Here is a 25,015-nt window from a genome sequence, read left to right as displayed (position 1 = left end):
CTGGGCCCAGAGTTAGGAACACCAGACTTCAGAACCCACCTCAGATACTTAGTACCTCTGTGACCTTGGACAAATCTGTTAATCTTTGGTTGCTTTGATTTCCTCATCTGTAAAATGGAGATAAGCACAGCTCCTACCTCACAGGATGATAGCGGATCGAATAAGATATTTGTAAAGTACTTAGCATAGTGCCTGATGCACAGTAAATACTTAATAAATATTTGTTCTTTTCCCTTCACCTTGTCCTCTAGAGTGTTTAAAGCCTAAATCCAATGAAGAAAAGCTGAAAAAATATGTAAACAGAAGACATGATGATAAAGAAATTCTGTGGGACCATCGAGATTGCACAGTGGATAGAATACCAGGCCTAGAATTGGGAGGTCTTGGATTCAAATTTGGCTTCAGACACTTCCTAGCTGTGTGACTCTGGTCAAATCATTTAACTCCAATTGCCTAGCCCTTGGCACTCTTCTATCTGAAAATTGATACTAAAACAGAGAGTAAGAATTTTTTTTAAAGAAAAATATTGTCAATCTAGGAATATCCAAGCACCAAATCCAAAATAAGTAACCACCATAACATCTATAAACAAAGCATCAAACAAAAACACAGCTGGGTTTTGAGGTCTTTTAGAATTCCTGATTGAAATTAATCAGTTTTATAATGTTAATATAAATGAAATGAGAACTCTAAAGACACTAGAGAATAAATATCTTCCCCAGTAACAAACTACCTAAAAATTGAACTGCAACAAGCAGAAATCAATAAATCAAGGCAAGAGATATTAGAACAAATTCAAAAGAATGGAAAAAAACCATATAAATCATAAATATATGTAAAATATATCCTCTCATCAAAAATAATTGACCAGGAAAAGGAAAGATAAACAAAGGATCATCAGATTTCCTTAACATCACTTTCCCCTCTCATCCAACCTCCCATGATCACTACCCACCCCCACAAATCTAGAAATCATAATTTAATTAGTCATGAATGATAACTGTTCAGACCTATTAGAAATAGAGGACAAATCAAAGAATTCAAAATTCCCAGAAACATCATGACTGAAATCTAAAAAAGGGTCCACAGGATTACACAAGACACAGGAGTTAACACTGTAAAGGAGAAGAAGGCTTGGAATACAATATTCCCAGAAGCGAAAGATAAAGTCTTGAAACTAAAAATAACTTGCACAGAAAAACTATATGTGACTTTGGGCAAATTATTTCACCTCTCTATGGACTTCAGTTTCCTTCTCTATGAAATGAGTTGGACTAGATGAATTCTGAGGTCCCTTGTAGCTCAAAAGCTATGTATGATCCTAAGACAGAAGATGCAATTGGAGAAGTCATAACATCCTTCCTATTCAATGCAGACCACGTATAAGGCTGTGTTATTTTGTCTTCATGACCCTTTGGGGGGTTTTCTTGGCAAAATACTAGAGTAATTTACCATTTCCTTCTCCAGATTATTTTACAAATGAGGGAACTAAGGCAAACAGGGTTAAACAATTTATCTAGGGTCACCCAGCTGGTAAGTGTCTGAAGTCAAATTTGAACTTAAGAATTCCTGATTCTATCCACTGCGTCACCTAGCTGCTCTTCATATAAGGTTACCAACTGCACATTCATGTGTCTTAGGTGAATGATTTACATAGAATCAGTATATGACATGCATAGGTCCTTCTACATCAAAAAGTGCATGCTTTAAAAGGAAATCCTTATAAGGAAAGTCAGGGTACCACCATCTCTGCAACAAATAGTCTTAAAAGAGTTGCCTAGAACATTAGGGTGAGATTAATCAACTCGCTCAGGGTCACCTAGCAGATAGGGGCAGGACCTAAAAAGCTGTCTTCTCAATAGTGAGGCTGACCAGGACCACACCATTGCTCCTAAGCAGTTCAAAATGCTAGGTAGCCTAAGGGGCAGGATATATTCCTAAGGTTGAAGCAAGAGGCTGAAGACATTTTTTCCACTTAACTTTTACATTTGAACTGATAAGAAGACAAAGGTAACGAAAAGATTGCCCCCTGGGGAAAAGGCACATTTTCTTAGGCCTTGATTTCCCTTTTTCTAGATTTCACACAAACACCTGAACAAAAAGATGAGAGTTTAGAAAAGAGAAGATGGTGTCTAATGTCTTTCATGTCTCAGACAAAAGAAGCTGAAAAGGAATCAGAACAATATTCTATTAGAAAAGCGGTTCATATGCAGCACTCCAAGAACTATAATGGAATATGTATCAGAATCAACAGTATTCACCTTCTAAACTTCTTCACATCATCCATTTCTGGCTTCACTGAGTTGATATCAGCACACTCATCACAGAAATTATAGAATCTATCTTCTTAATTTTTAAGGATGTTTGCATAGGTATCAATAACCCAGAGATTTCAGAGTTCTAATAGTACTATTGTATTTTTATATGAATGTTACCAGGAATTTTATTTGTCCTCTCCTCCCACTTCAAACCCAACTAACCAAATTGTACACTTTTCCTTCTCCCCAATTCCTTTCTCCTTACCTTCTTTCTTTTTTATATAGTAACATAATCAAGAGACATGCAGTGAGGACCACCAGAAGCAAGCTGAGAATTGCCCCAACAGCCTGACTTCTTCCAGAGAGACCTTTGTGATTTTGATTTTCATCTCTATCATTAATAATTTCCATCCTAGAAGGAAATAGGAGAAAAAGTAATACCATTTTAATAGAAAAAAATATTTTTGCCTCTATCCTAAGGATTTCCATCCAACAAACAGTTTAATTTGGATTCCCAAGGGAAATTTTTGTATTCAAGTGATGGAACAAGCCTGACCACATTACTCCCCTCCTCAAAAACCTTCCATGGCTCCCTACTGCCTATAAGATAAAATACAAATTCTTTGTTTTTCATTTAAGGTTTTCCACTCTCTAGGTTTCACTTACCTTTCTTTCTTCATTTCATACTATAGCCCATTTCACATTTGAAAGGATCATTATCTACAAGTTTCTCATCACATAAGTTGGACTAGTTTTTATGAGGTGACATAAAGTAGATCCAGAGACTTGATTATCCTAGGTGGCTAAGGCTCAAGTGACATAATTCATTCTCTCTCTCTCTCTCTCTCTCTCTCTCTCTCTCTCACACACACACACACACACACACACACACACAGGACCTCCTTTTCTCTAGACCCGACTCTCAATTCACTGAGCTACCTAACTGCCACATCCAGTGGAATCTCTCTTGAAGAAGCTTCCTTAGAGAATCTGGCCATTCTGATATGGGTTATTTGTTTACTGGAGGACATCAAAAAGATCACATGGATTCAGAGGCCTTAAGACATCAGCCACCATACCTTTTGCCCTGATGATCAGACACTTTTCAATAGGGAAGGAATATTGTGCCTATCCAAGAAAAATGCTTAGTGTCCTGCTTGCACAGTCTTTTTCTGCTATAGCTAAGCAAATCTCCTTTTGATAACCACCAAATCACCTACAGGTGCTTCATTTTGTGCCAGAACTGGACCTAAATTAACAGGAACCTGGTTTGAATGAGGTCCATCTAACATACATATTCTAACCAAATTGATCCTCAGTTCTCCCTTTGCCCTCTCTTCCCCCTGTGCAGATGTACAGACTTTCACCACGTTTTGAATGAATTTCCCTCCACATCTTCAAATGAAATCTTTTGCTTTAAGGCAGAGTTTAGGAAGCAACTACCTCCTGCCAGATAAAACATTCCCTTTACCCCTCTCAAATTTATTTGTTTCTTTCCCTTGCTAGTAAGATATTATACTTTGCATCACATTTATTTGAATATATGTGTATATATGTCTAGCTAATTTCCGTGGCCATGTACCTATCTCCAAAGGCAAATTTTTTGACTCAGAAACATCAACTATTTTATTTATAGTCAAGGGCTACACAATTACCATTTAAAAAATTATAGTCCATATCTAAGGGTATACATGTACTCTCCCTATTAAATACTTAAGGAAAGTCTCAGCAAAAGAAAATGTTAAGTACTAACATATTTCTTGACTCATAAGCACTTATTGCTGCTAACATTAATAGAGGCCACAAAAGAGGCCGTAACCTTCAAGAGAATACAGTCTACAACCAGAATGAGAATTTTATACAATTAAATCTAAAAAGCAAAGTATTTTCAGAAATTCTGTTTGGAGGCAGTTAAAAACAAAATCTTTTTTTTTTAAAAAAAAGATCAGTTATATACAGTTATTATTCTTTTAAAAACTCTATTTTCTGTAAGAAATATGGAATTATAAAAAAAAATCATTGAATTTAGAGCCTAAAGACCTGGATTCAAATCCAGATTCTGCTTCCCAAGTAAAATCATTTGATCTTGCTAGGTTTCAGCTGCATTGGGCTAAATGATAACCAAAACGTATATGCTTCTAATTGTATAGAGTTTAATGTATTTTTTTGTAGTCATTTCACAATTCCCAATAAAATCAAGCTGGTAGTCAATTGAAGTCCTTCTTCATCATGGTACATACAAACAATATTTTCTGTATTCAATTTTTTCCACAATTACATGTAAAACTAGTTTCCAATATTTTTCAAAGAATATTGAGTCTCTAATTCTCTCCCTTCCTCCTCTACTTACCCCTTCACCCCTGTTGAAATGCTAACAATCTCATATATAATTTATATGTATCATGTAAAATATTTTTCTATATTAATTTTTTGTGGAAGGAAATTCAAATTGAAAAAAATTAAGAAAGTGAAAAAAGTTTACTTTGATCTGGATTCAGACTCAGTTCTTTTTCTCTGGAAGCAGATGGCATTTTTTATCATGAATCCTTTGGGATAATTTTGGATCACTGTATTGCTAAGAATAGCTATTATTCACAGTTGTTCACAGTACAGTATTCCAGATACTGTTCATAATGTTCTCCCGGTTCTGTTTATTTTATTCTGATTCTGTTCATGTAAGACTTTCCAAGTTTTTCTGAGTTCTCCCCTGCTTGTCATTTTCTTATACTACAATAGTATACTATAACTTTCAGCCATTCCCCAATTGATGGGTATCACCTCACTTTCCAAATCATTGATCCCCAAAAAGAACTGCTTTAAATATTTTTTAACATATAGGTCCTTCTCCTTTTTGCATTTTTCTCTCTTTGGGATAAAAACCTAGTATTGGTAGGCTGGGTCAAAGAGTATGTACTGTTTTTTATAAACCTTTGGACATAGGTCCAAATTGCTCTCTTAAATGACTGAATTAGTTATTTACCATGTTGAAAATTAAAATATAAAATTGTGTAACTGTACACATGTGTCTGTCATGTTGCCTATGTTAATTCATTTTAAAATAAAAAATTTGTTAATGTAAATAATGTTTTATAAAACAATAATTACATTTTCCAAAACAAAAAGATTAATGAGAAGAGTGACAGTATTTTACATATTTTTGTAAATATCTTTAATGTCTATTAAAAGGAGATAACTAGATTGTCATATTTGCTTCTGTATTCGATCTTTTGCAATATATTATTTTGAAGTATATGAATAAAATCCTGTTTCACACAAATATGTAGTTGGAAAAGGGATGAGTATTTTAATATACAAATAATATCTCAATATTATTACTAAATAAGTTTTGGTCTCAGGGACCCCCAAAGGTATTTTGAGGGCTCCCAGGAGTCCTAGAATCACTTTGAGAACTGCTGCTGCATTATTGCAAAGAGGGCTGCAATCTTCATTTTCTAAGGGTGTAATCATACTAATAAAATCAAATACATGAAGTTCTTATATATGAAGCATAATCAAAGAGAATATAAGCCAGGAAGTAGATTCCAGAACATCTAAATCTAAGAGGACAACTATTCAACACTTTCTCCTGTATTTGTAAAGGTATCATTATTCCTCTGGTCCCCAAAGATAAAGAATTTAGGGCCATCTTTGGATATAGATGGTGAAGAAAGAAGAGGAGCTAATCATGAAAATCCTGTTGTTTTTTCCGTCACAAATTCTTTACATTTGGTCCTCTTTTCTTCCCTTCACTTCCTTCCCACTGCCACCACCCTGATGCAAGTTTTCAGTGCCTATCATGTTGACTAACTGCCTAACTAGTTCTCCCTCCCTTGAGTTTTTCTTACCATCATTTACCCTGTAGTGAAATATTAATATTCCCAAAGCATCCCATCTTAACTTAATTGTGCATTACCCTGCGCAAAACCTGTGACAATTTTAACTACCCAATTCAGGTATTAAATCCTCAGATTTGCATTCAAAAATCTGGCCCTAACCTGACTTCCCCTGCCACACTCTTACTTCATGATTTAAACTTGACTACTAGACATTTCCTGAATGTACCTTGACCTTTCCTCATCTCAGTACCTCACCTCACGCTGTACTTTCTGCCCAAAAGAATATCTTCCCTGTGTTATACCATTTTTGAAGGCTCAAAATAAATACCACCTCCTTTATTAAACCATCCCTGATTTTCCTAGGTCCTCAGAAGTAATCTTTTTTTTCCTCTGCCTTCTTAATGTACTTTTTATTTAATGGTATTTATCATATGATGCCTTAAAATATATGTAGTTCTTGGAGAGAAAGGACAAGAACAGCAATTGATGAGTTTTAGTATGTGTGGTATGTGTGGCATACTTGGATATAGTAAGGTTAAAATCTGCACCAGACAATGAAGTTGACAGCTTTAGGACAGGGAGTCTGGAATGAAATATACAACCTTAAAGTAAGAATAATCAGAAGGAGCAAATGAAACCATTATTCTTCTTGTTGTATAGTCATATTCAATCACAAATGTGAAATGTTCATCCATCTAAAGGGAGTCTGTGGGGTAGCTGGGTAGCTTGGTGGATTGAGAGCCAGGGCTAGAGATGGGAGGTCCTGGGTTCAAATATGGCCTCAGACACTTCCCAGCTGTGTGACCCTGGGCAAATCACTTGACCCCCATTGCCTAGCCCTTACCACTCTTCCGCCTTGGAGCCAATACACAGTATTGATTCCAAGACGCAAGGTAAGGGTCTAAAAAACTTAAATAAATAAATAAATAAAGGGAGTCTGCATCCCGCCTTGATAAGTATGTTTATCACATAGCAAAAATGGATATGGGTGAACAGTACAAAGAAATGGGTGAGCAGTACAAAGAAAGTGTCCCTATTCCACATTTTCTTGTAACATTGAATGTCAAGGGTCAGTTGAGAGGACCAGTTCCCTTTGGTCTCTCACGGCCCTAAAGTAGCTATGTTGGTGAGGATAATTAGTTTCTATACTTCTTTGTATCCTCCACTAGCATAGAACCTTATATATAGTCAGTTAAAATTGGAAAGAGATAGAGAAAAAAAGAAAAACAATTACTTACCCTAAAGGGCACACAGCAGAAGTATACCATGAAAAGAGGTACTGACAATCTGCTGTTTCGTGACTAAATTCAGGGATACCATCCTTCTCCAAAGGGTCACAATGGAAAAAGATGGTAGAAGAGACATATTTTGTATTATCTTTTCCACACTTGGAGGAAGAGGAAAACACAACATCTAGGTCATCGTCTACCAAAAGAAAAGAACAAACAATTTGAAATGCCATAACAACTTTTAAGAATAATTTCATTATGCTCACTTTATTTGGTGTAAATTCAAAATAAAAAAGAAAGTAAAATTATAAAAATTATTTCCTTAGTCATCTAAAAGGCATTTAAATTCTGTATGTAAAGCTGATAATATCATTTGTTTTTCATTGGCCTTTCTGTTGATCTTTCAGAGCTATGATTACAACCCTTCAAAATTACATTCTACTCTGGCTTATTGCAGGGTATCATCATTAATTAGAGAGTAGGGCTAAAAAACTAGACTTTGAATTCATCATCTAGAACTCAGTAGAACTTTCAGGGCAGGAACTGTACATCATTTTTCATTTTTTGCTCCCCAGAACCTAATATAATGCCTTGGACAATGTTTAATAAGTTAAAAGGCAATACAGAATTAAGGAAAGATGACTAGGATGGGAGTCGCAGTTCCAGTTCTAGCCCTGTAAAATCTTCAGCAAATGCCTTAGCTTCTCTTGAATAGCACATGTCTCATCTATAACATGAGAAAGCTGAAAGCAATGCAATGCTAAGATTTTATGTAAAATAAAAATAGTAAAATATCTTCTTTTCCACTGGTTAGGACCCCTTGGAAAATAGCAAATTTACTTCCTTTAACCTTGTTCAAATGTAGGAGGGACTATGTTATCAACAGATGTATCAACACTATATGTCAGTGCCTGTTCATGTCCCATTAAGATTGTCTGAGCTACAGTACTGGCATGACTCTATTTTTTGAAACTCCAGAATGTGCATATACCAGGCTATCCAACTGGGTACTGCTATCTGTGATAGGCTCAATACCAAAACATCATCATATCTGCTGCAATAATACTCTGAAAAAACTCTATTTTTTCATCCTTTCTCCTCTGGGGAATTTGTATAGAGCAAAACATAATAATATACACTTTAGGTTTGATACAGAGCTCACTGATTTGCTGATAAACAAGTTTTCTTCTGAACCTATTACATGAGTGTCAATAGCAATGTCTTTACTAAATATGATTACAATTCTAGTCCATAAGTTTAACCACAAATTAAAGAGTGAAAGGAATCTACTTAGGGCTTTAAACCCATTTTGGGAAGAAAATATTAAGATTAAGACAATTCAATCAAGGGTAATTACCTTGAATGTAATATCTAGTTTTATCAGAAGATCCAACTTGTCTACCAAAGTGTTGATCATTTGTCTTAACCTGACATATACTAGCTCCATAACACAATGGATTTGCTGAATTTGTGATAGAAGAAAGCTGGATTTCATACATATATGCATCTCCATTAGGCCTCATATCCCCAGAGGCACTGAATAACCTGAAATGAAAACAAAATATAGCATGATAGCAGGAAAAAAAGACTCCAACCACACCACAGGAAATGCAGTCTAGTCTTGCTATGAAATATACAACGATTGTGGAAAGTTCAGCACATGATCAAAAATCCTTACAGGGTGCTGTGTCTTATAACTTTGTCCAAACTTAGTCCTTTGCTCTTTCGTGCTCAGCTTCAGGACTAACCCTCTTTCTCCTACTGAAAGTTCAAAGCAAAATAAAAAAGATAGCTCTGGAACCATATTCTTCATTTTGCCCTTTTTACAGTTAGGTAAGTAAACATTTGATCTAAAACAATTTCTCTGAAGGCATGAGGTTCTTTATAATATGCTACTACTCTGTCAACACAGGCTCATTTTTAGAACCTTAAATATAACTGAAAAGTGTTTACACCCCATCTGCCCTAACTCTGGCTGGGGCCTTGATCACTGTTAATTATCTCCAGAAGACTAATATCTCACACCAGAACAGGCTACTGAAAAATAGATTTGCAATGAACTATTAAGCATAAAGGATTAATCCTTCTTTTCTTCCCAGCATCCCAATAGACCATGTGACAGGTTATTTAAAAACTCTTCTGTTCCTTAATTCTACTAAGGGAAATATTATTTATAATATGGAATGGTTCTCTGGGGACAGAGGAAGAGATTAAGGGCAGGAGATGGATTTAAAAAATGTAAAAATAAAAGATATCAATAAAAAAATTATTTAAAAAATACTAAGGGAAAGAGTGAGGGAACAAAACAATATCTTTGCACACTGAAGAATTCACCATCTTTGGTGTTAAACTTAATAGTTTAGTAATGTTTTTTTTTCCCCATAATAAGGAAAATATAACTATCCCTTAGTTACAGTAACTAAAACACAACACTAAAATTATCTTGCTTTGCTCCATGCTAGTGAATTAGTGGTTTAATTTTAAACACATTTTGGTACTCAAAAGAAAAATATTTTACTTACTTAAAATAAATATCTCCTAGGCTGAGACGCTTGTCATTTACAGGATTGATGATGGTCCCATTCACCATTTCCACCTCCTGTGGCTTCACTGCACAGGCAGCTCTAGTTTCCCACATAATGTAATATGTACAGCTCTCTCTATCAAAACTATAAAGGAGGATGAATATATCATGAAGTCTAATGATCACATTAGCCTAGGGGGTTGATAACTGTTAAAATATAGTTTGTTGATTGCTTAAATCAAACTCATTTTCTTTCAAAAGCACACGCAAATTCTCAGTGTTCAGGCATCATGCAAAGAATCATCTTTCATCATCATATCCCTTCGTGTACCAGTACTTCCAAATAACCCCTGAAGTTTCCTATGCCCATTCATAACTTTGACATAAAGATGAAATCAAGCTAATGATAGATTGGTAAAACATCTTAGGTGCACAACAGCAAGAGGTATTTAGGGAAGGTGACCACCCAGCATGTTGGCATTATTATAACATATGCAAATATTTTTAAAGATCACAACAACATATATTTTATTTTTTTTAATTAGAACATAATTTAAAAGATGAAAATTATTTGCTTTTAGAATTCTTGGTCTGAGTTTTTGCAAACTTTTCAGAAATTTGAATCCTTTGAATTTGTTTAATCCTTTGCTAGTTTCTGGATTTTCCCTTTCAAAAACCCACAGAAATTCAAGGCATGGCAAGTTTAGATTATTTGACTTGACTTTTTCCAGCTTCTTGGAAGCAAAGATACATAAACACTAGCTAACATACTCCCTCTGCTGACCAACTTCCTCTTAACACAATTCATACATGATAAATCAATCATTCAAAAAACATTTAAGTATTTACTATGTACCAGGCATTGTAAAGACAAAAATAAAAATCCAACGGTCCATGGCCTCAAGGAAATTATACTTTATTGGAAGACAAAGTCTGTCCATATGCATAATGAAGACTATATAAAATAGTCAAAGTAAATAAATGGTGATTTTAGAGAAGCATGAGCAATTGAGCTATTCTAGCTAGAAGGAATCAAGAAAGACTTCTTCATGTAAGAAGTGGCACTTGAGCTAAGCTTTAAAAGAAGTCAGTGATTCTAAAAGGCAGAGGTGAACAGGGAATATGTTCTAAGCATGAGCAATAAACTTTGTAAGGGCGCAAACATGGGAGATAAAATATAGTACAAAGAAAAGCGAATTTATCTGTACCACGGAGTAAGTGGAGGGAGGTCTAATAAGCCTGGGAAGGTAGAATGGAGCTAAGCTTTGATAGACTTTAAATGAAAAACAAAGGAATTTGTATTTGATCCTTGAGTCAATCTCCTACATGAGACTTCTCATGATTCTTCGCCCTCTGCTTTTTCATCTCAGCTCTTAGTGTCTTTCTCATTTAAAAAATTACCTCATATTTTTATTTGGAATGTATTTGATTTATACTCATATGTGAATGTTGTTTCAAACGCAACATCACTGAAGGTGGGAAATGGTATTTTTTGGTCTTTTAATCTCCAGCACCAAGAACACAGTTGGCCCTTAATGAGCCCTTAATTGGTTAAGGGCCCAGCAAGTGATTGGATATGGCATTGGGGAGGGGAGAAGAAGAAGGAATTGGAGATATCTATAAGATTTTGAACCTAGATAACTGGTTGATGGGGTGCTTAACAAAAATTGGGATATTAAGAAGAGAGGTGGGTTTGGAGAAAAGATGAGCTCTGCTTTAGATATGCTGATTTTGAGATGCCTATCATCCAATGGGAAATGTTAAACAGGCAGCTAGTGCTATAGGCCTGGAGCTCAGGGAATGACTAAAGCTGGAAATACAGACCTGTATGCATCATCTACATAAAACTCATAGGATTATAGGATTATAGATGAAGAGCTGAAAGGCAATCTATTTCTAGCCCAACTGTCTCATTTTATAAATCAGAAAGCTAGGAATGATAGCACTGATTATTGCCAAGAGCTCTCCACTTCAGTGCCCTCCTGACACTTCAGCAAAGTATCAGATATAAAGCTGAGGGACTTCAGAGGCCCTGTTAACCTATTTTTACAGGAAAAAAAATGACATCCGAGGAAGTTAAGTGACTTGCAAGTCAACAAAAAATTTGTGAAGCATCTACTATACTACTGGCTCTGTGCTAAGCACTAGCATTAGGAAGGAGGTAGGATTTTAAACTGAGATGCTTTCCTACACATAGCTTTTGTGCAGATTACCTGAGCAAATTCAGGGTTTGTAACTTTATTTTCTGCAAAAGTTATTACAGCAACACTTGGCTTTCACACCCAGAGCTTAGGACCAGGGGCAGGGGGTTTTAACAGGTCTAGATAGGAACTAGATAAATTCTACAAAGTACAAAAAAGTTACAAAATTTACATTTTGTAAAAATAACTTATTTATCCATAAATTATTTTCTGGACCCAAGGCAGTTGCTTGGATCCAGAACCACTGAGAAAATTCTTGTCAGTAAACAATGTCCACAATCCTATTCTGATCAACAATTCAATTCAAAACCATTCCTACCTCTTAAGCATGGGTTTGCCAACTGTCTTTGCACATTTCAGCTCTATAACTGTGGTTGCAGTCTTATTTTGCCCGCATTCATAGCCATTTGAGTAAGTTACAAGGACTTTGTCACCTGTAATACATGACTGAATTAAACACTATTTCTAGTACACTGAAGAAAAAGGATTTTAGTAAAATACACACAGTGTTAAAAGGACAAAACTCTGACATACTAAAGAGAAACTTCATAATCATTGTTCTAATATTTAAGTTTTTAAAGTCCCAGTTGACATAATAACTCTCATATTGCATGTAATATTACATATTACAATACTGAAATGCTTGATAACAATGCAAAAATTAATTGATCATTTTGAATAGTCTTAGGGAACTAGAATATTTTTAACATGGAGGTCTTGATCCTTCCATTTATATAGATAAAAGGTTCGTGTTAATGATCTGAACTGAGTTCAAATATATTTAAAATAATATTTTTTAAAATGAAGAAAGATTTTAGGTTTTAAAAATATTTTAACTATATATTTTTTATTTTTTTATTGTTTATGAGTATTTGATGCCTCTGAGAAAGGCCCAGATTTAATATAAAAAATTAATGAATCATTCTTTTTTCAGATTTACATAAAAGATCTAATTTTCATTATATCTCCGGTCTACTGGATAGAACTTAGGTGAGGAGCCTCACTTACAATGGTATCTATTCTTCCCATTCTAAATTTGTTAACACTAAAGCCAGATTCTCTCATTATAATCAACCAACTTCAATATAAACATTGGGGTTCTTAACCTTTTTGGTACCATGGACCCATTTGTCAGTCTGGTGAAATCTATGGATTCCTTCTCAGAATAATGTTTCCAAATGCAAAAAAAAAAATACATGGGATTATCAAGGAAACTAATTATGTTGAAATGTAGTTATCAGATTTTTTTAAAAAATCCAATTCAGGGACCCAAGAACCCTTATATAGTTAAAGGAATTATTTTAGGTATATGGCAAGGTAGTTCACTCTACTGAAGACTTCTTCTGATGCTATAAAGTCTCTGAAGACTTTAGAATGACTTTAGAAAGAATGTAAGTTGTGGCAAGACCTACATAGTTGGAAAGGATCAAGTGTAGGCCCAGCAATGGGTGGACATTTGAGGATTAATTTAGCTAAGTTTGAAGAGGCTCATTGCTGGAGAGAGTTTTGGTCAACAAGTGATAGATTTTTTTTTCTTTTTTAGTCACTGGAAATCAAATGTAGGCATAGAGGGATTATGATCTGTATTGGTGAAAGAAGTTTTCACACAGATAAAAATCACATAACTTTTGAAGTAATCAAATACAAAATCATATCCTTAAATAAATGTTTAGTTGGGTTCTTGGCAATTTTGTAAACTGCTTAAACAATTATATATCTGCAAAATAGATCTAGAACTTTTTTATCTCATATAAGCACACATGTAGTTAAGCAAGTAGAACCAATATGGACTTCAGTTGAGAAGTGAATGACATATGCCATTTATATGACAATTCTGGCTCCCACTGCCTCTGGTCTAAAGTCAGATTCAAGGGTACTTAAGGCATACTTTGAGCATGGGTCCAGATTGGATCAGAACTCCAACTGGGCTAGAAGCCAATAGTGGCTCACTGGATGGACTAAAGGGGTATTCAGAGTCAAAGTATGAAAATATAAGTACACGACTTTTGGAAGAAGTTGTTTAAATTCTTCATAGTCCTAATAACACTAGCACAAGAGAATGAGTCATCTTGTTTTACAAAGACAGATGACTATAACTTTAATTAACCACTATTAAGATACAATAGTATTCATTACCTGTCACATCTAGCTTCTGGGTATGAACAAGCCCCAAAACCTGGACAGTACCACTTGTGCTCTTTTTGCAAATACTAGCCCTTTCAGGACATCCAGAGGGCCCTTTATATATGCTCTGACACAAATTAATATAGTACCTAGAAATCAAGAGAAGAATAACAGGGGAAAATGTAATACATGATTATTTTCAAGTCATTAATGCTCTATTTCAATATACTAAGAAGTGTATAAAATATTGCTTTTTAATTTTTAGAAAACTAAAGTTCTTTATGTAATGGCAATTATTCAGTAAAATGGCTAATTAAGAGCCAAATACTTTAAAAAAAATAATTCAATAAATTGGTTTTCTCACATGAAATGGGAGTAAAATACTTAGTTTAGGAAGTAGATTAATATTTGTACATCATATATATCGAAAAGAAACCGATTTCCTATCGCCAATTAATGAATTTGAGATTGAATTTTTTTCTAAAACCTTTACCTTTTGTCTTATAATCGATACTAAGTATGTAATCCAAGGCAGAAGAACAGTGAGGGCTAAACAACTGGAGTTACGTGACTTGAGCAAGGGCACAAAGCTAGGAAATGTCAGAGGTCATATTTGAATCCAACACCTCCCAACTTCAGGGCTAGTAATCAAGAGATTTAAAAACCCACCTAACATCCTATTGTTACTACTATCTAGAAGATAATAAATAGAAATTTTCACTCACGAGGTACCATCGTGGACAAACAACCAGGACCCAGTAAGAGAAGAGAGTAGCCGCAGGTCATATGTTTTGTGTTTCTGAATGAATTTACAATCCATTTTCTTTGGAGGACAGACAACTTTTGTTTTCCATTCAAAAGTCACCTCACATCCACGGGTCTCACTGAAGACTTGTGGTGTCCCAATATCAATATTTTCATCACAACTGAATATAATAGTAGATGACCGATGGCTATTTGCTGTGAATAATGTTCATGAAATGTATTAGATTATACTTTGGGTTTTCCCAATTTTTAAAAAATCTCAAAATGTACAACAAAATTCATAATTTCTCTCTCTTTGAATTCCTAAGATACACAAGTCTGTAATTAACCTGGCATGGAAACAGTCACTCTAGATCTCACTGTGTGAGTCTGGATTATAAATTTAGCTTTTTCTTAGTAAATTTAATGACATCAAGAAGATCCTTTTTTTTTTTTGCAAGGGTATACATAGAATTCATTACAGAAATTCTTCTTAGAGCAAATGGCCTCTAACAAACTGAATGAAGGCAAAATTTCATTCTGAAGATCAATAATATTCTTTCATACACAGCCAACATTTTTACTTACAAAATTTGCAATATCCCCATTTCTGATGTTTGTCATAGTTTTCTGTTATTGCACACCAAGGTTTTGGTTTATCTTCTCTAATACAATAATCATAGCTTTTTCCAAGATATATGAAAGGAAAGACACAGGGATCACCTTGCTCAGTTTCTGAAAATAAATACCATATGTAATCAATACCATATAAGTAATACATTGTCCATGCCAAGGGATTAGGCCTGGGTTAGAATAAAAGGCACAAATTAATAATGTAACCACCCATTAAATAAATCACCAATTTGGAGAGGAGAAATCATAAGTCTTGGTTATTAAATGTAAATTTTTTTCTGGATATAGTGCTATTGGTCTGCTTTTTAAATGCCTCTATTAATTCTGATTATCCCAAGGAGTTACATGTTCTGTATTCCAATTTTAAGGCAAAGGCTTCAATGGGTTTGGCAGCTTTCCAAGTCTGATATTAAAAAAAAAAAAAGCTCTCTGTTTTCATAGTAATTCCCAAAATTTATTTACCCCACAACTCATAATATAACGACTCACCTGGAGGACACTGATCACCATTTAGATATTTTAAAATGACTGTTTCATCTTGATGTCTATAATCCAAACTCATTGATGCTAGCCGTCCAAAGGAAGAGGCCTTACTCCCTGAAAGCAGGCACACTCCCCCATCTTTACAGCTCGCTTGTGGATCACTAGTAGCTCCAGTACATACACCCACACTGTAAGTATGTGGTCCATGCGTTACCTAGATGGGCAAACAATATTGCATGGGTTACTAAGAACATACATCATCAGTTATTTGTACTTTACTACCAAATAAGGCTGCATATTTTGAACTGTCTTAACATACGCATCCCTCTCACCTTGAAGTATTGCTAAGGTCACATCTTTGTTCCTTCCTACCAAAGGTTTGCCTAGGTGTGTCACTGCTATTCTGATGCCCTTGGTCTAATCAGCCATACCCCTTGGAAAAGTCTCCATGAAGAACCTCTATTTAATTAGCCTCTCTGCCTCCACTTTTACCATTCGGATTTCTTCTCCTTTCTTTCACTGTTTCTAGTCCATTACTTAGGATTCATACATCTAGCAATAGAGGCAGACCTAGCTATCTATAACCAAGACCTTCAGTCTGCCGCTCATATTGTCTCTTTTGACCTGAGCTTTCAGACATGGGCTAAGATAGCTCTATCTTCTAAAACTCAATGAACCTTACTGAGGCTCCTAAACAACAGGGGTGGGAGACTATGCATATGTCCAGATCACAAAGAAACTAAGACGTCTGCTCCAAAAGCTGATCCTACAAAGAATGTTACAAACTCCAGGTCAATGGACTTGATGACAACACTCAAGGCCCCCAGCTGGACATGATACACATTGGAAGATATTGCTGCAACAAAAACTGGTGAATTGCTATCCACTTAATCTTTTTCATCAAATGGACAAGAGGCCAGGGAGTCAAAGATTTTAACCTATAAGCTGCTGGCTAACATTTGACACACTTCATGTGTGAAGTGAAATATATGCAATTATGTCTAATGAACAACTAAAAATGTCTTGCATACAAAAAATTACATTAATTTGCACTTGAACACAAACATTTTTCAAAAGAACTAACAGGTAGGTAGTATTTTCAAATAAAAATATGTAGAGAGATATACCTAATTCCACATTAAATAAGTACCTATCATGGGTTACTATATATAGGCCTAAGGACAAGAAACTGGCTTTAGGCATCAAAATCCTGACACTTTTGGGGTTCTTGATTCCCATATACCCTACATCAAGATTAGGTCCCACCCTCACAAAAAAAGAGTCATTTAACAGTGAAAATTATTCTAGTCCTGAAGCAAAGAATAATGAGAAATTTTACGATCTATAGGGACTATTTGGATAAAAATACTGAATACATTATGATACTGAGAATACTTAAAAATGCAAAAAAAACATGGTGGCAGAATAATAGCTCTTTCAAAAACATTGAATTCATAAGGAATATTTGCATATGCATTATGAACTCATTTTATATAAATATGCATTGTGATTTCAACAGAATATCACTAAGCTGTTAAGTGGTAGGCAGCACTCCAACCCAGTTCCTCCAGATCCTTAGAGACCAATGGCCTTTCCATTACATCACAGTGACCCAGAAACCACAAGTCTGTATTAAGAAAATAAGATTTTAAGTATTCTTTAAAAGGTAAAAGAAAGGAGCTCTGAAATGCAGTTAGAGGTTATCACTGCAAAGGATCAAAACAGCTTATTTCTGTTTACCACTAAAGTTAACTCCTCTGCAAAACATACACATTCATCATTTCTAGAACATGAAGTCAAACAGGAGAAAAAAAAGGTACAATCTATTCACTAGACCAAACATTTTACATATAAACACACAACACACATGTGTAAGTTGATAATGCCAAAGATTAAATAATATTACCTTAAATGGTCTTTTGGAAAGACTGGACAAGTTAAAACTATAGTATAGCTGCTCATCTGTCACTGAACAGCCCACAGTTTTTACATCATCTGGGCATACGATTGGAGTTTCCCATTCAAACACATAATCACAGCCACTGGTTCTTATCATCTTTGGTGATCCCTATTTTTAAAAAAAGAAAATTTTAACTTGATAGGAAGTGTCATAATTCTCTTAAAATACTATTTTTCTAGATGATACAAAATGTATATCCTTATTTATCAAGAGATTCTAACCGTATCCTAAAATAGGTTTAAAAAATTGGTTAAAAGGTAGAAATATAGTACATTATCTACCAAAAGATAATACACTATACTTCTAGCTACCAACAGTACTTGGACTGGCACATCAACAATAGAAAGATGGCTCTGGGGACAGAGCCAGTCAAAAGAAACGTTCCATGGTTGCAGATAACCTGAAATATACCATCTCTGAAGCCCAGAAAATCAGCCATGACAATTAAGGAGTTTCACAAGGGCCCTTTTGGAGCAGTTCACAAGTTATTTGGAACTCCTTAGGAATCAGTGCATTATGGACAGAAAGTGCTGTTACAAACATTTCATTGGATTCTCAAAACAATTCTATGAAAGTAGGCAAGCCATCTTCACCTTGTAGAAGGGGGGGAAATGGCATTGAATCTAATTGATAGCCAATATCATTCAGCTATTAAGCATTAGGCAGTGCTCCAACCTAGCTCCTCCATGTCCTTAGAGACCAATGGCCTTTCCATTATATCTGTGCCCCAAAAACTCTAGAAGTCTGTATCAATAAATTAAGATTTAAAATATTCTTTAAAGGATAGAAGAAAAAGGCTTTGAAATACAGTTAGGGGTTGTCACTGCAAAGGATAGAAATGGCTTACTTCTGTTTACAACTGAAATTACCTCCTCTGCCAAAACATACACATTCATTATTTCTAGAACTTGAAGCCAATTAAAACAGGAGAAAAGGGTAAAATATATTCATAAAGCCAAATATTCTATTTCGGTCTGATGTTAAAGATTTCTTTTCCACATGGTCTATATTCAATTGCTCCTACACATGGTACATACCATTCAGGAAGGAAAGAAACCACAAGGGGGAAAATACTTCAAATAAGCCCCACAATCCTGGAATATTCAGTCTCCAGATTTCTAAAGGCAAGCAAACACTGACTTGTTGCCAATATGTAGCTACTCCAAGACTCGGCCACGGTGTTCAGTACACTCTCTTCCTACGTGTAATACTAAATGAAGCATAATGCCTCATTTATCTAGCACTCTGAGAGAAAGTGTTCCACATAAAGGAACTTTACAGAGTTAGCCCTTATTCAAATATCACCTTAAAAATTCTGAACATTTAATACGAATCTTTCTACAATATCAATCTATATGGTTCATCCTGAAATATGCTAAACATAACAGTTAAAACCTTTTCTTATTCATCATTATAAATGACAATTTTAACTGTTATAATATAATAACTTCAAAAACTATGTGGGGCCACCTGTCCCTTCTCTAAATTGGCCTTAAGCTGTTTTTGTTTTTTATTTCTTTTCCTCACAGGCTAGATGTACATTAATTTTTTTCCCAATTACATGCAAAAACAATTTTTAGCATTCTTTTTTTAAAAATTTGAGTTCCAAATTCTTTCCTCCTTTTTCCCTCTCTTCCAATCTTCCTCCCACCCTGAGAGGGTAAACAATCTGATATAGATTTTATATGGGCAATCCTGCAAAACATTTTTCCTTATTAGTCCTTTAGTGGAGGAGATTTTGATTTTTTTTTTTAAGTATAATTTTTTTGGTTTCTTTTCTCATTGCTAGTGTACATCTGTCTAGAAGTCTTGCTAACCTATTCCCAGTGGCTACAGAGCTGGCTGGTAATAGAGTTATCAGTTCTGTAGACTCTCAATCCAAAAAATTATTTAAACTGACTAGATTTATCCAAAGGTGCCAATTTTATTAGGTTTTTTTTTAATAAAGGGAAGAATATTATCTTTAATATTAGAATATTATCCTGATAATATATGTCATACTCTACATTACAAGTACACATTCACCAGACTTTTGCCACATTAACAAATGAAATGTTAACATTTAGGTTCTGAAAAGAAACTGCTTACCATATCTATTCCTCTTTTACAATGAAATAAAATAATTGAGGAATAGTTAGCATTTCTATCCAGAGGACATGGGGTAGAACTATCAAAAGTGATATAAATTTCATTAGTTGCAGGATTAAGTTGTGGAGGTCCAGTGACACGGCCAATATCCTAAAAGATAAAAGGAAAGCATTTGGCTCAGGAAAACAATTTTTCAAGAGAGTTAATTAAATATTAAAATAGAAAAAAAGTATACGTCTATAAACCCACATATAGTTAAAACTAAAATGTTCACCACACAGAGTTAGATGCCACCAGAGTGATGATCATAGACAGTTTTGTCACAGATGTTAATCACTGCCATTTGTATCTCATTCTCAAAGAATCTAAACTACTGTATATCCCCTCCTATGAACATGCAGTTCCTATTATCTGGACTCTTAGAAAAGAGTCAGGTTATAAAGGAGCTTAAAAACAAAACAGAAGCTTCCTAGCTATATGAACCTGGACAAGTCACTTCACCCTGATTGCTTAGCCCTTGCTGTTCTTTTGTCTTAGAACTGATCCTAAGACAGAAGGTAAAAGTTAAAAACAAAACAAACAAAACAAAAAACAAGTTCATTATTTGATCCTTATAGTAATACAGAACCATTGAAGTTTATTGAAGAGGAAGGAGAGGGAGAAAGTGAGACTTGTATTTTTTTTAAACCCTTACCTTCCAGCTTAGAATCAATACGGTGTGTTGGTTCCAAAGCAAAAGAACAGTAGGGGCTAGGCAATGTGGGTTAAGTGACTTGCCCAGGGTCACACTGCTAGGAAACATCTGAAGGCCAGATTTGAACCTATGACCTCCCATCTCTAGATCTAGCTCTCAATCCACTAAGCTACCCAGTTGCCCCCAAGACCTGTATTTTAGAAGATCATTTTGATACCTTACTAGAGTATGGGACTAGGAGAGAGAGACATGAGGCAGGGAACCCAAAAAACCAAAAGGCACATGTGTGAGGAGATGAGAGCCTGTGCCAGGGTGCCAGTGTCAGAAGAAAGAAGGGGGAGTATATGAGAGATGCTATAAAAGTAGAAGAACCAACACAGTGAGGAGCCAAAGAAGATACCAAGGTTACATGATTAGATGATTGGGAGGATGATGATGTCCTGGACAGTAAAAGGGAAATTAAGAAGAGGTACAAATTTTGGAGAAAAAAATAAGAGTTCAGCTTTAGACATTTGGTATATACAATTAGTTCAAAAATGTATCCATTTTTTACAATGGCATTTAATCTCAAATACATGAACTGCAGAAATATAGAAATAAAATTTGAGACTTTTTTCAGAAATTTACAGCCTGAAATAAGCAAAAATTATTACTAAATGTTTACTAATGTGATTACTAAAAATGTTTTCAATATTAAAAAATTAGACACTCAAAAGACCAGCAGAAAATCAAAATTAGTGATATGCACTTTCCTGTGTGACTTATTAAGATCTCTTAATAACAGTTCTTAGCTTCTGAAAACATCTGCATTTCACAAGTGCCACGCTGCTGATGCAGAAACTTCTACTAGTGTGTGTGTTTGTGTGTGCATGTGCATACACACAAATGTACAATATATAAACTGATACACAGAGAAATAGTATATCGGTCCTTAGCCTTCTATGTCAAAAGACTCAATATGAGTAACATCAGTTTATTTCTAGATTTCTTTTTCTTGAAAAACTCTTAGTTGCAAAGGGAAAACTGTGCATATAGGCTATTATCAATTTTTTTTCAAATCTGCATATGTGATACTTACTATAGGAGAGTCATCAACAGGAACTTTGCACACTGCTGCTCCAGCAGGACATGCTACTCCATGGATAGGATTTAGAGCCTGACAGATGTTAATATAGAAATCCGGCTTGGTATCAGATAGATCATCATTTTCATTATAGGCTTCATAGCCACCAGTCCGATGGATTAAAGGACTGAGATCAATAACAGAGCTTCCATTTTTCACTGAACATTGCTCCTGTTACAGAAAATTTGGGTCATGTCATATAACAGCATACTCATCAAAGACACAAAGCTGCATTTATGTTAGAGGACTTGAAAATGCTACAATATAAGCACAACTGCTGAAGTAATTTTTTTTTTTCAAAAAGTTTTATCCTACTTATTCTATCTTCCATCAAAAGTGTTTTATGGCTAACACAACCTGAGTACTGATTCAGGGGTCTTCAATGTCAGTGATTAAATTGTAATATGAAAGACATGGCACTGAAATCCAGAACAGATATACCAAGGGTCAAAACAAAATCTCTTTCAGAGTAAAATGTATTTCAATAGACTCACCTCTTTCTCACAAGCCAGTGGAGTGTGCCAAGAAAAGTAAAGAGTACATGTCTGTTTATCCAAGGAAACAAATACAGGCTTATTGTTTGCCCCAGAATCATGTGTGCACACAAAACTAATTACACTCTTATACTTCAAGGCATTCTTGGAGGGGCAAGGAGCTCCATCATCATAAACAAGCTGTAAGACTTGATCTACATACATTAGCTGGCTGTTCCAACTTCCAGCATTAATTTTGGTCAATCCAAAGCAAACACCTAGAATGAATGGAAGAAAAAAATTTATGATATGGTGTATTTATTTTTCATTACATTATTCCTTAAACACATCTCATATTTAAACCTCATGCTTATTTTGTAATGCTGTACATTGATGACTAAATCAGTCATTAATCTGTCAGTTTCTACAGTGTGAAATACCTGCATCAATGGATCTGCAATATCATTGATTATGACACTCTTTTCGATAGCACCAATTGCAATTTAGCCGCACCTTCTCATCCTTGCCTTGCCTTTATGTTGCCCTAATAACCAAAAGGTTAGTTCAGCTTGGCATAGATTTCTGGTCAATGTCAACACAGACATTTGTTTTGCTGAATTATACAGTTTTGTTACAAGAGGTTTTTTTCCCCTCTCAAAACTAGGCAGAAAGAAGAGAAAGGTGTTTTCAATTTTTTTTTAATTAAAATAAAAAATCCAGAAGAAAAGAATGTTGCTACTACAAGCAGTCTTCTGTTGATAATGAATAATTGACTGTATTGATTATATTTGACTATTGATCATGATAAGATTTCCTTATTGCTGGATCTGTACTATTTTGTTGCACTGTATTTGGTTGATCCTTGTACTTGAATAAATTGCCGTTGTAGGACTATATATATATATATATATATATATATATTCTAAAAAAAAAAATCTGTATTAGTGACCTATATTGACCTGATGTATCTTTTGTAACATTTTGTGCCTTTTGTAATTTTTTTTGTATTTTCTTGAATATATTATTGCTTTATCTACCTTATTTGCATTCATACTGCAGATCATGGCAAGTTAAAAAGGAAATGAATCTTATTCTTTGAGAAAGTAGCCTGTATACTTTACTTCTGTGATTGTGAAATATATACATTTTTAAAATTTTTGCTTTTCTTCCCACATGTGACATACAATATTTTATTTTTTCCTCTCATTTTTTTGCATTTGAAGCACATGTCACCAGTATTGAGATTTTCTCTTAACTATTTTTTATTTTTGCAATAAATAAGCTAAGATGTCCATTTCCCTAGCATATAAATGAATACCCAAAATCTTTAGACTATGGAAACATGCCATTTATTGATAAATGTTATGGGACTGTGATTAATGTTTGTGTCTGATTCTAGGAAATGAGTTCAAAAAAGGAGCACAAATTTCATCTACACAGTGCCATAGAAGCATGGACTTAACCTGAATAGTGCCAAAAAAAAGAGCACACATGTCAAAAAAAAGAAACCAATCCAGGTGGGATTGATGAATTTTCTATGCCAATACAAAAGGAACAAAACCTAGTGTGAGACTTGAGGTTGTGGCGCTCGACGTATGTTAGGACACAAGACTCCCTGTACCACACTCCTTGTGAAATACTTTCTATCAAAGTACCTAATAATTGACTGTTCTGGGTCCCCTATCCCTGAGAAATGACAAAAAATCAGACAAAGGAATGACACTTCCCTTTTACACAAAATTCTAGTCCTTTTTTCTATCTTAGAGTATGGCAACTTCCTGTAGTCCTGGCTTATAATGAGTAATTGCAATAGTATGGCATTTTTGTCCTACAGATTTGTAGGACAGAAATTTACTTTAATTGGACCCTGATACAAGGGCCTGTTATGAATTTCTTCTTGTTTCACTCAGAAATTTTATATATAGATACTTTTGATATTTTGATTCTGATCTTGAACTTTTTATTTCTCCCAAAGTTTAATTTTTTCTTCTATTTATTTTTCTTTTTATGTTTTTGGTTTTTCTTTTGATAATTGATTCATATGCCCCCATAACACAATCATGTAACCTGAGTTGATCTGGGTGTTGGTTAACACCCTCTTCAGGGGGGATTATATTGTATTTTTGTAAAAATATACAATTTAAAAATTTTGTTTGAGAAAATTTTCTGGAAAAGAAGTTTGTTAACTCCTTGAATCCAGAGAATGAACTGTTAGGAGAAAGATGCCTACAGAAACCTATGCTGCATCAAGAAGATCCAGAATGGACTTTGAGGTACAGTTGATTAAACTGAAGGGGGTTGAACATTTATTTTTAATGTACATTTTTATGCCAAAGGGGGCTGCCCCCAATTGGCTTTTTGTCAATGCACCTAGCAAACATTGGTTTTGCTTTCTTTCTCTTCTATTTCCCTCTTATCTCTAATTATTGTAGTTTCTCCTAGAAAGTGCAAGTATGCACCTGTAGTCAGAAAATTTTTAGGGGTACAAGATGATTATGTCAAATGATTGGGGGGGGGGGGGGAGATTGTGAAGATGGGATTAATTCTTCCCTGCCTAATTTTAGACTTAATCACCAGAAGCGTAAACACCCCACTTACACTTGAGTGGGGGAGGTCTGTGACCCACAAGGGCAATAGTGGGTGAT

The 25,015-nt window shown here is 34.8% G+C and overlaps 1 protein-coding gene across 1 annotated transcript in view; it reads right to left on the bottom strand.

Moving 5' to 3' along the window:
- The window catches only part of IGF2R (insulin like growth factor 2 receptor), a 144,434-nt gene that overhangs the window by 4,501 nt on the left and 114,918 nt on the right, over positions 1 to 25,015 (bottom strand). The window contains exons 34-46 of the mRNA XM_001371399.4: positions 22,392 to 22,648; positions 21,853 to 22,068; positions 20,081 to 20,230; positions 17,939 to 18,100; positions 16,039 to 16,246; positions 15,505 to 15,651; positions 14,898 to 15,132; positions 14,185 to 14,321; positions 12,368 to 12,482; positions 9,846 to 9,992; positions 8,681 to 8,868; positions 7,333 to 7,519; positions 2,524 to 2,670 (exon numbers count right to left, since the gene is read on the bottom strand). Of these exons, the coding sequence (XP_001371436.1) occupies positions 2,524 to 2,670; positions 7,333 to 7,519; positions 8,681 to 8,868; positions 9,846 to 9,992; positions 12,368 to 12,482; positions 14,185 to 14,321; positions 14,898 to 15,132; positions 15,505 to 15,651; positions 16,039 to 16,246; positions 17,939 to 18,100; positions 20,081 to 20,230; positions 21,853 to 22,068; positions 22,392 to 22,648 (2,296 nt within the window). The remainder of the gene's footprint in view (positions 1 to 2,523; positions 2,671 to 7,332; positions 7,520 to 8,680; positions 8,869 to 9,845; positions 9,993 to 12,367; positions 12,483 to 14,184; positions 14,322 to 14,897; positions 15,133 to 15,504; positions 15,652 to 16,038; positions 16,247 to 17,938; positions 18,101 to 20,080; positions 20,231 to 21,852; positions 22,069 to 22,391; positions 22,649 to 25,015) is intronic.

Source organism: Monodelphis domestica, chromosome 2, assembly GCF_027887165.1.
Source record: "Monodelphis domestica isolate mMonDom1 chromosome 2, mMonDom1.pri, whole genome shotgun sequence".
Taxonomy (NCBI): Eukaryota; Metazoa; Chordata; class Mammalia; order Didelphimorphia; family Didelphidae; genus Monodelphis; species Monodelphis domestica.
Note: the sequence above shows the minus strand (reverse complement) of the source record. Positions and strands in the feature narration are given on the sequence as shown.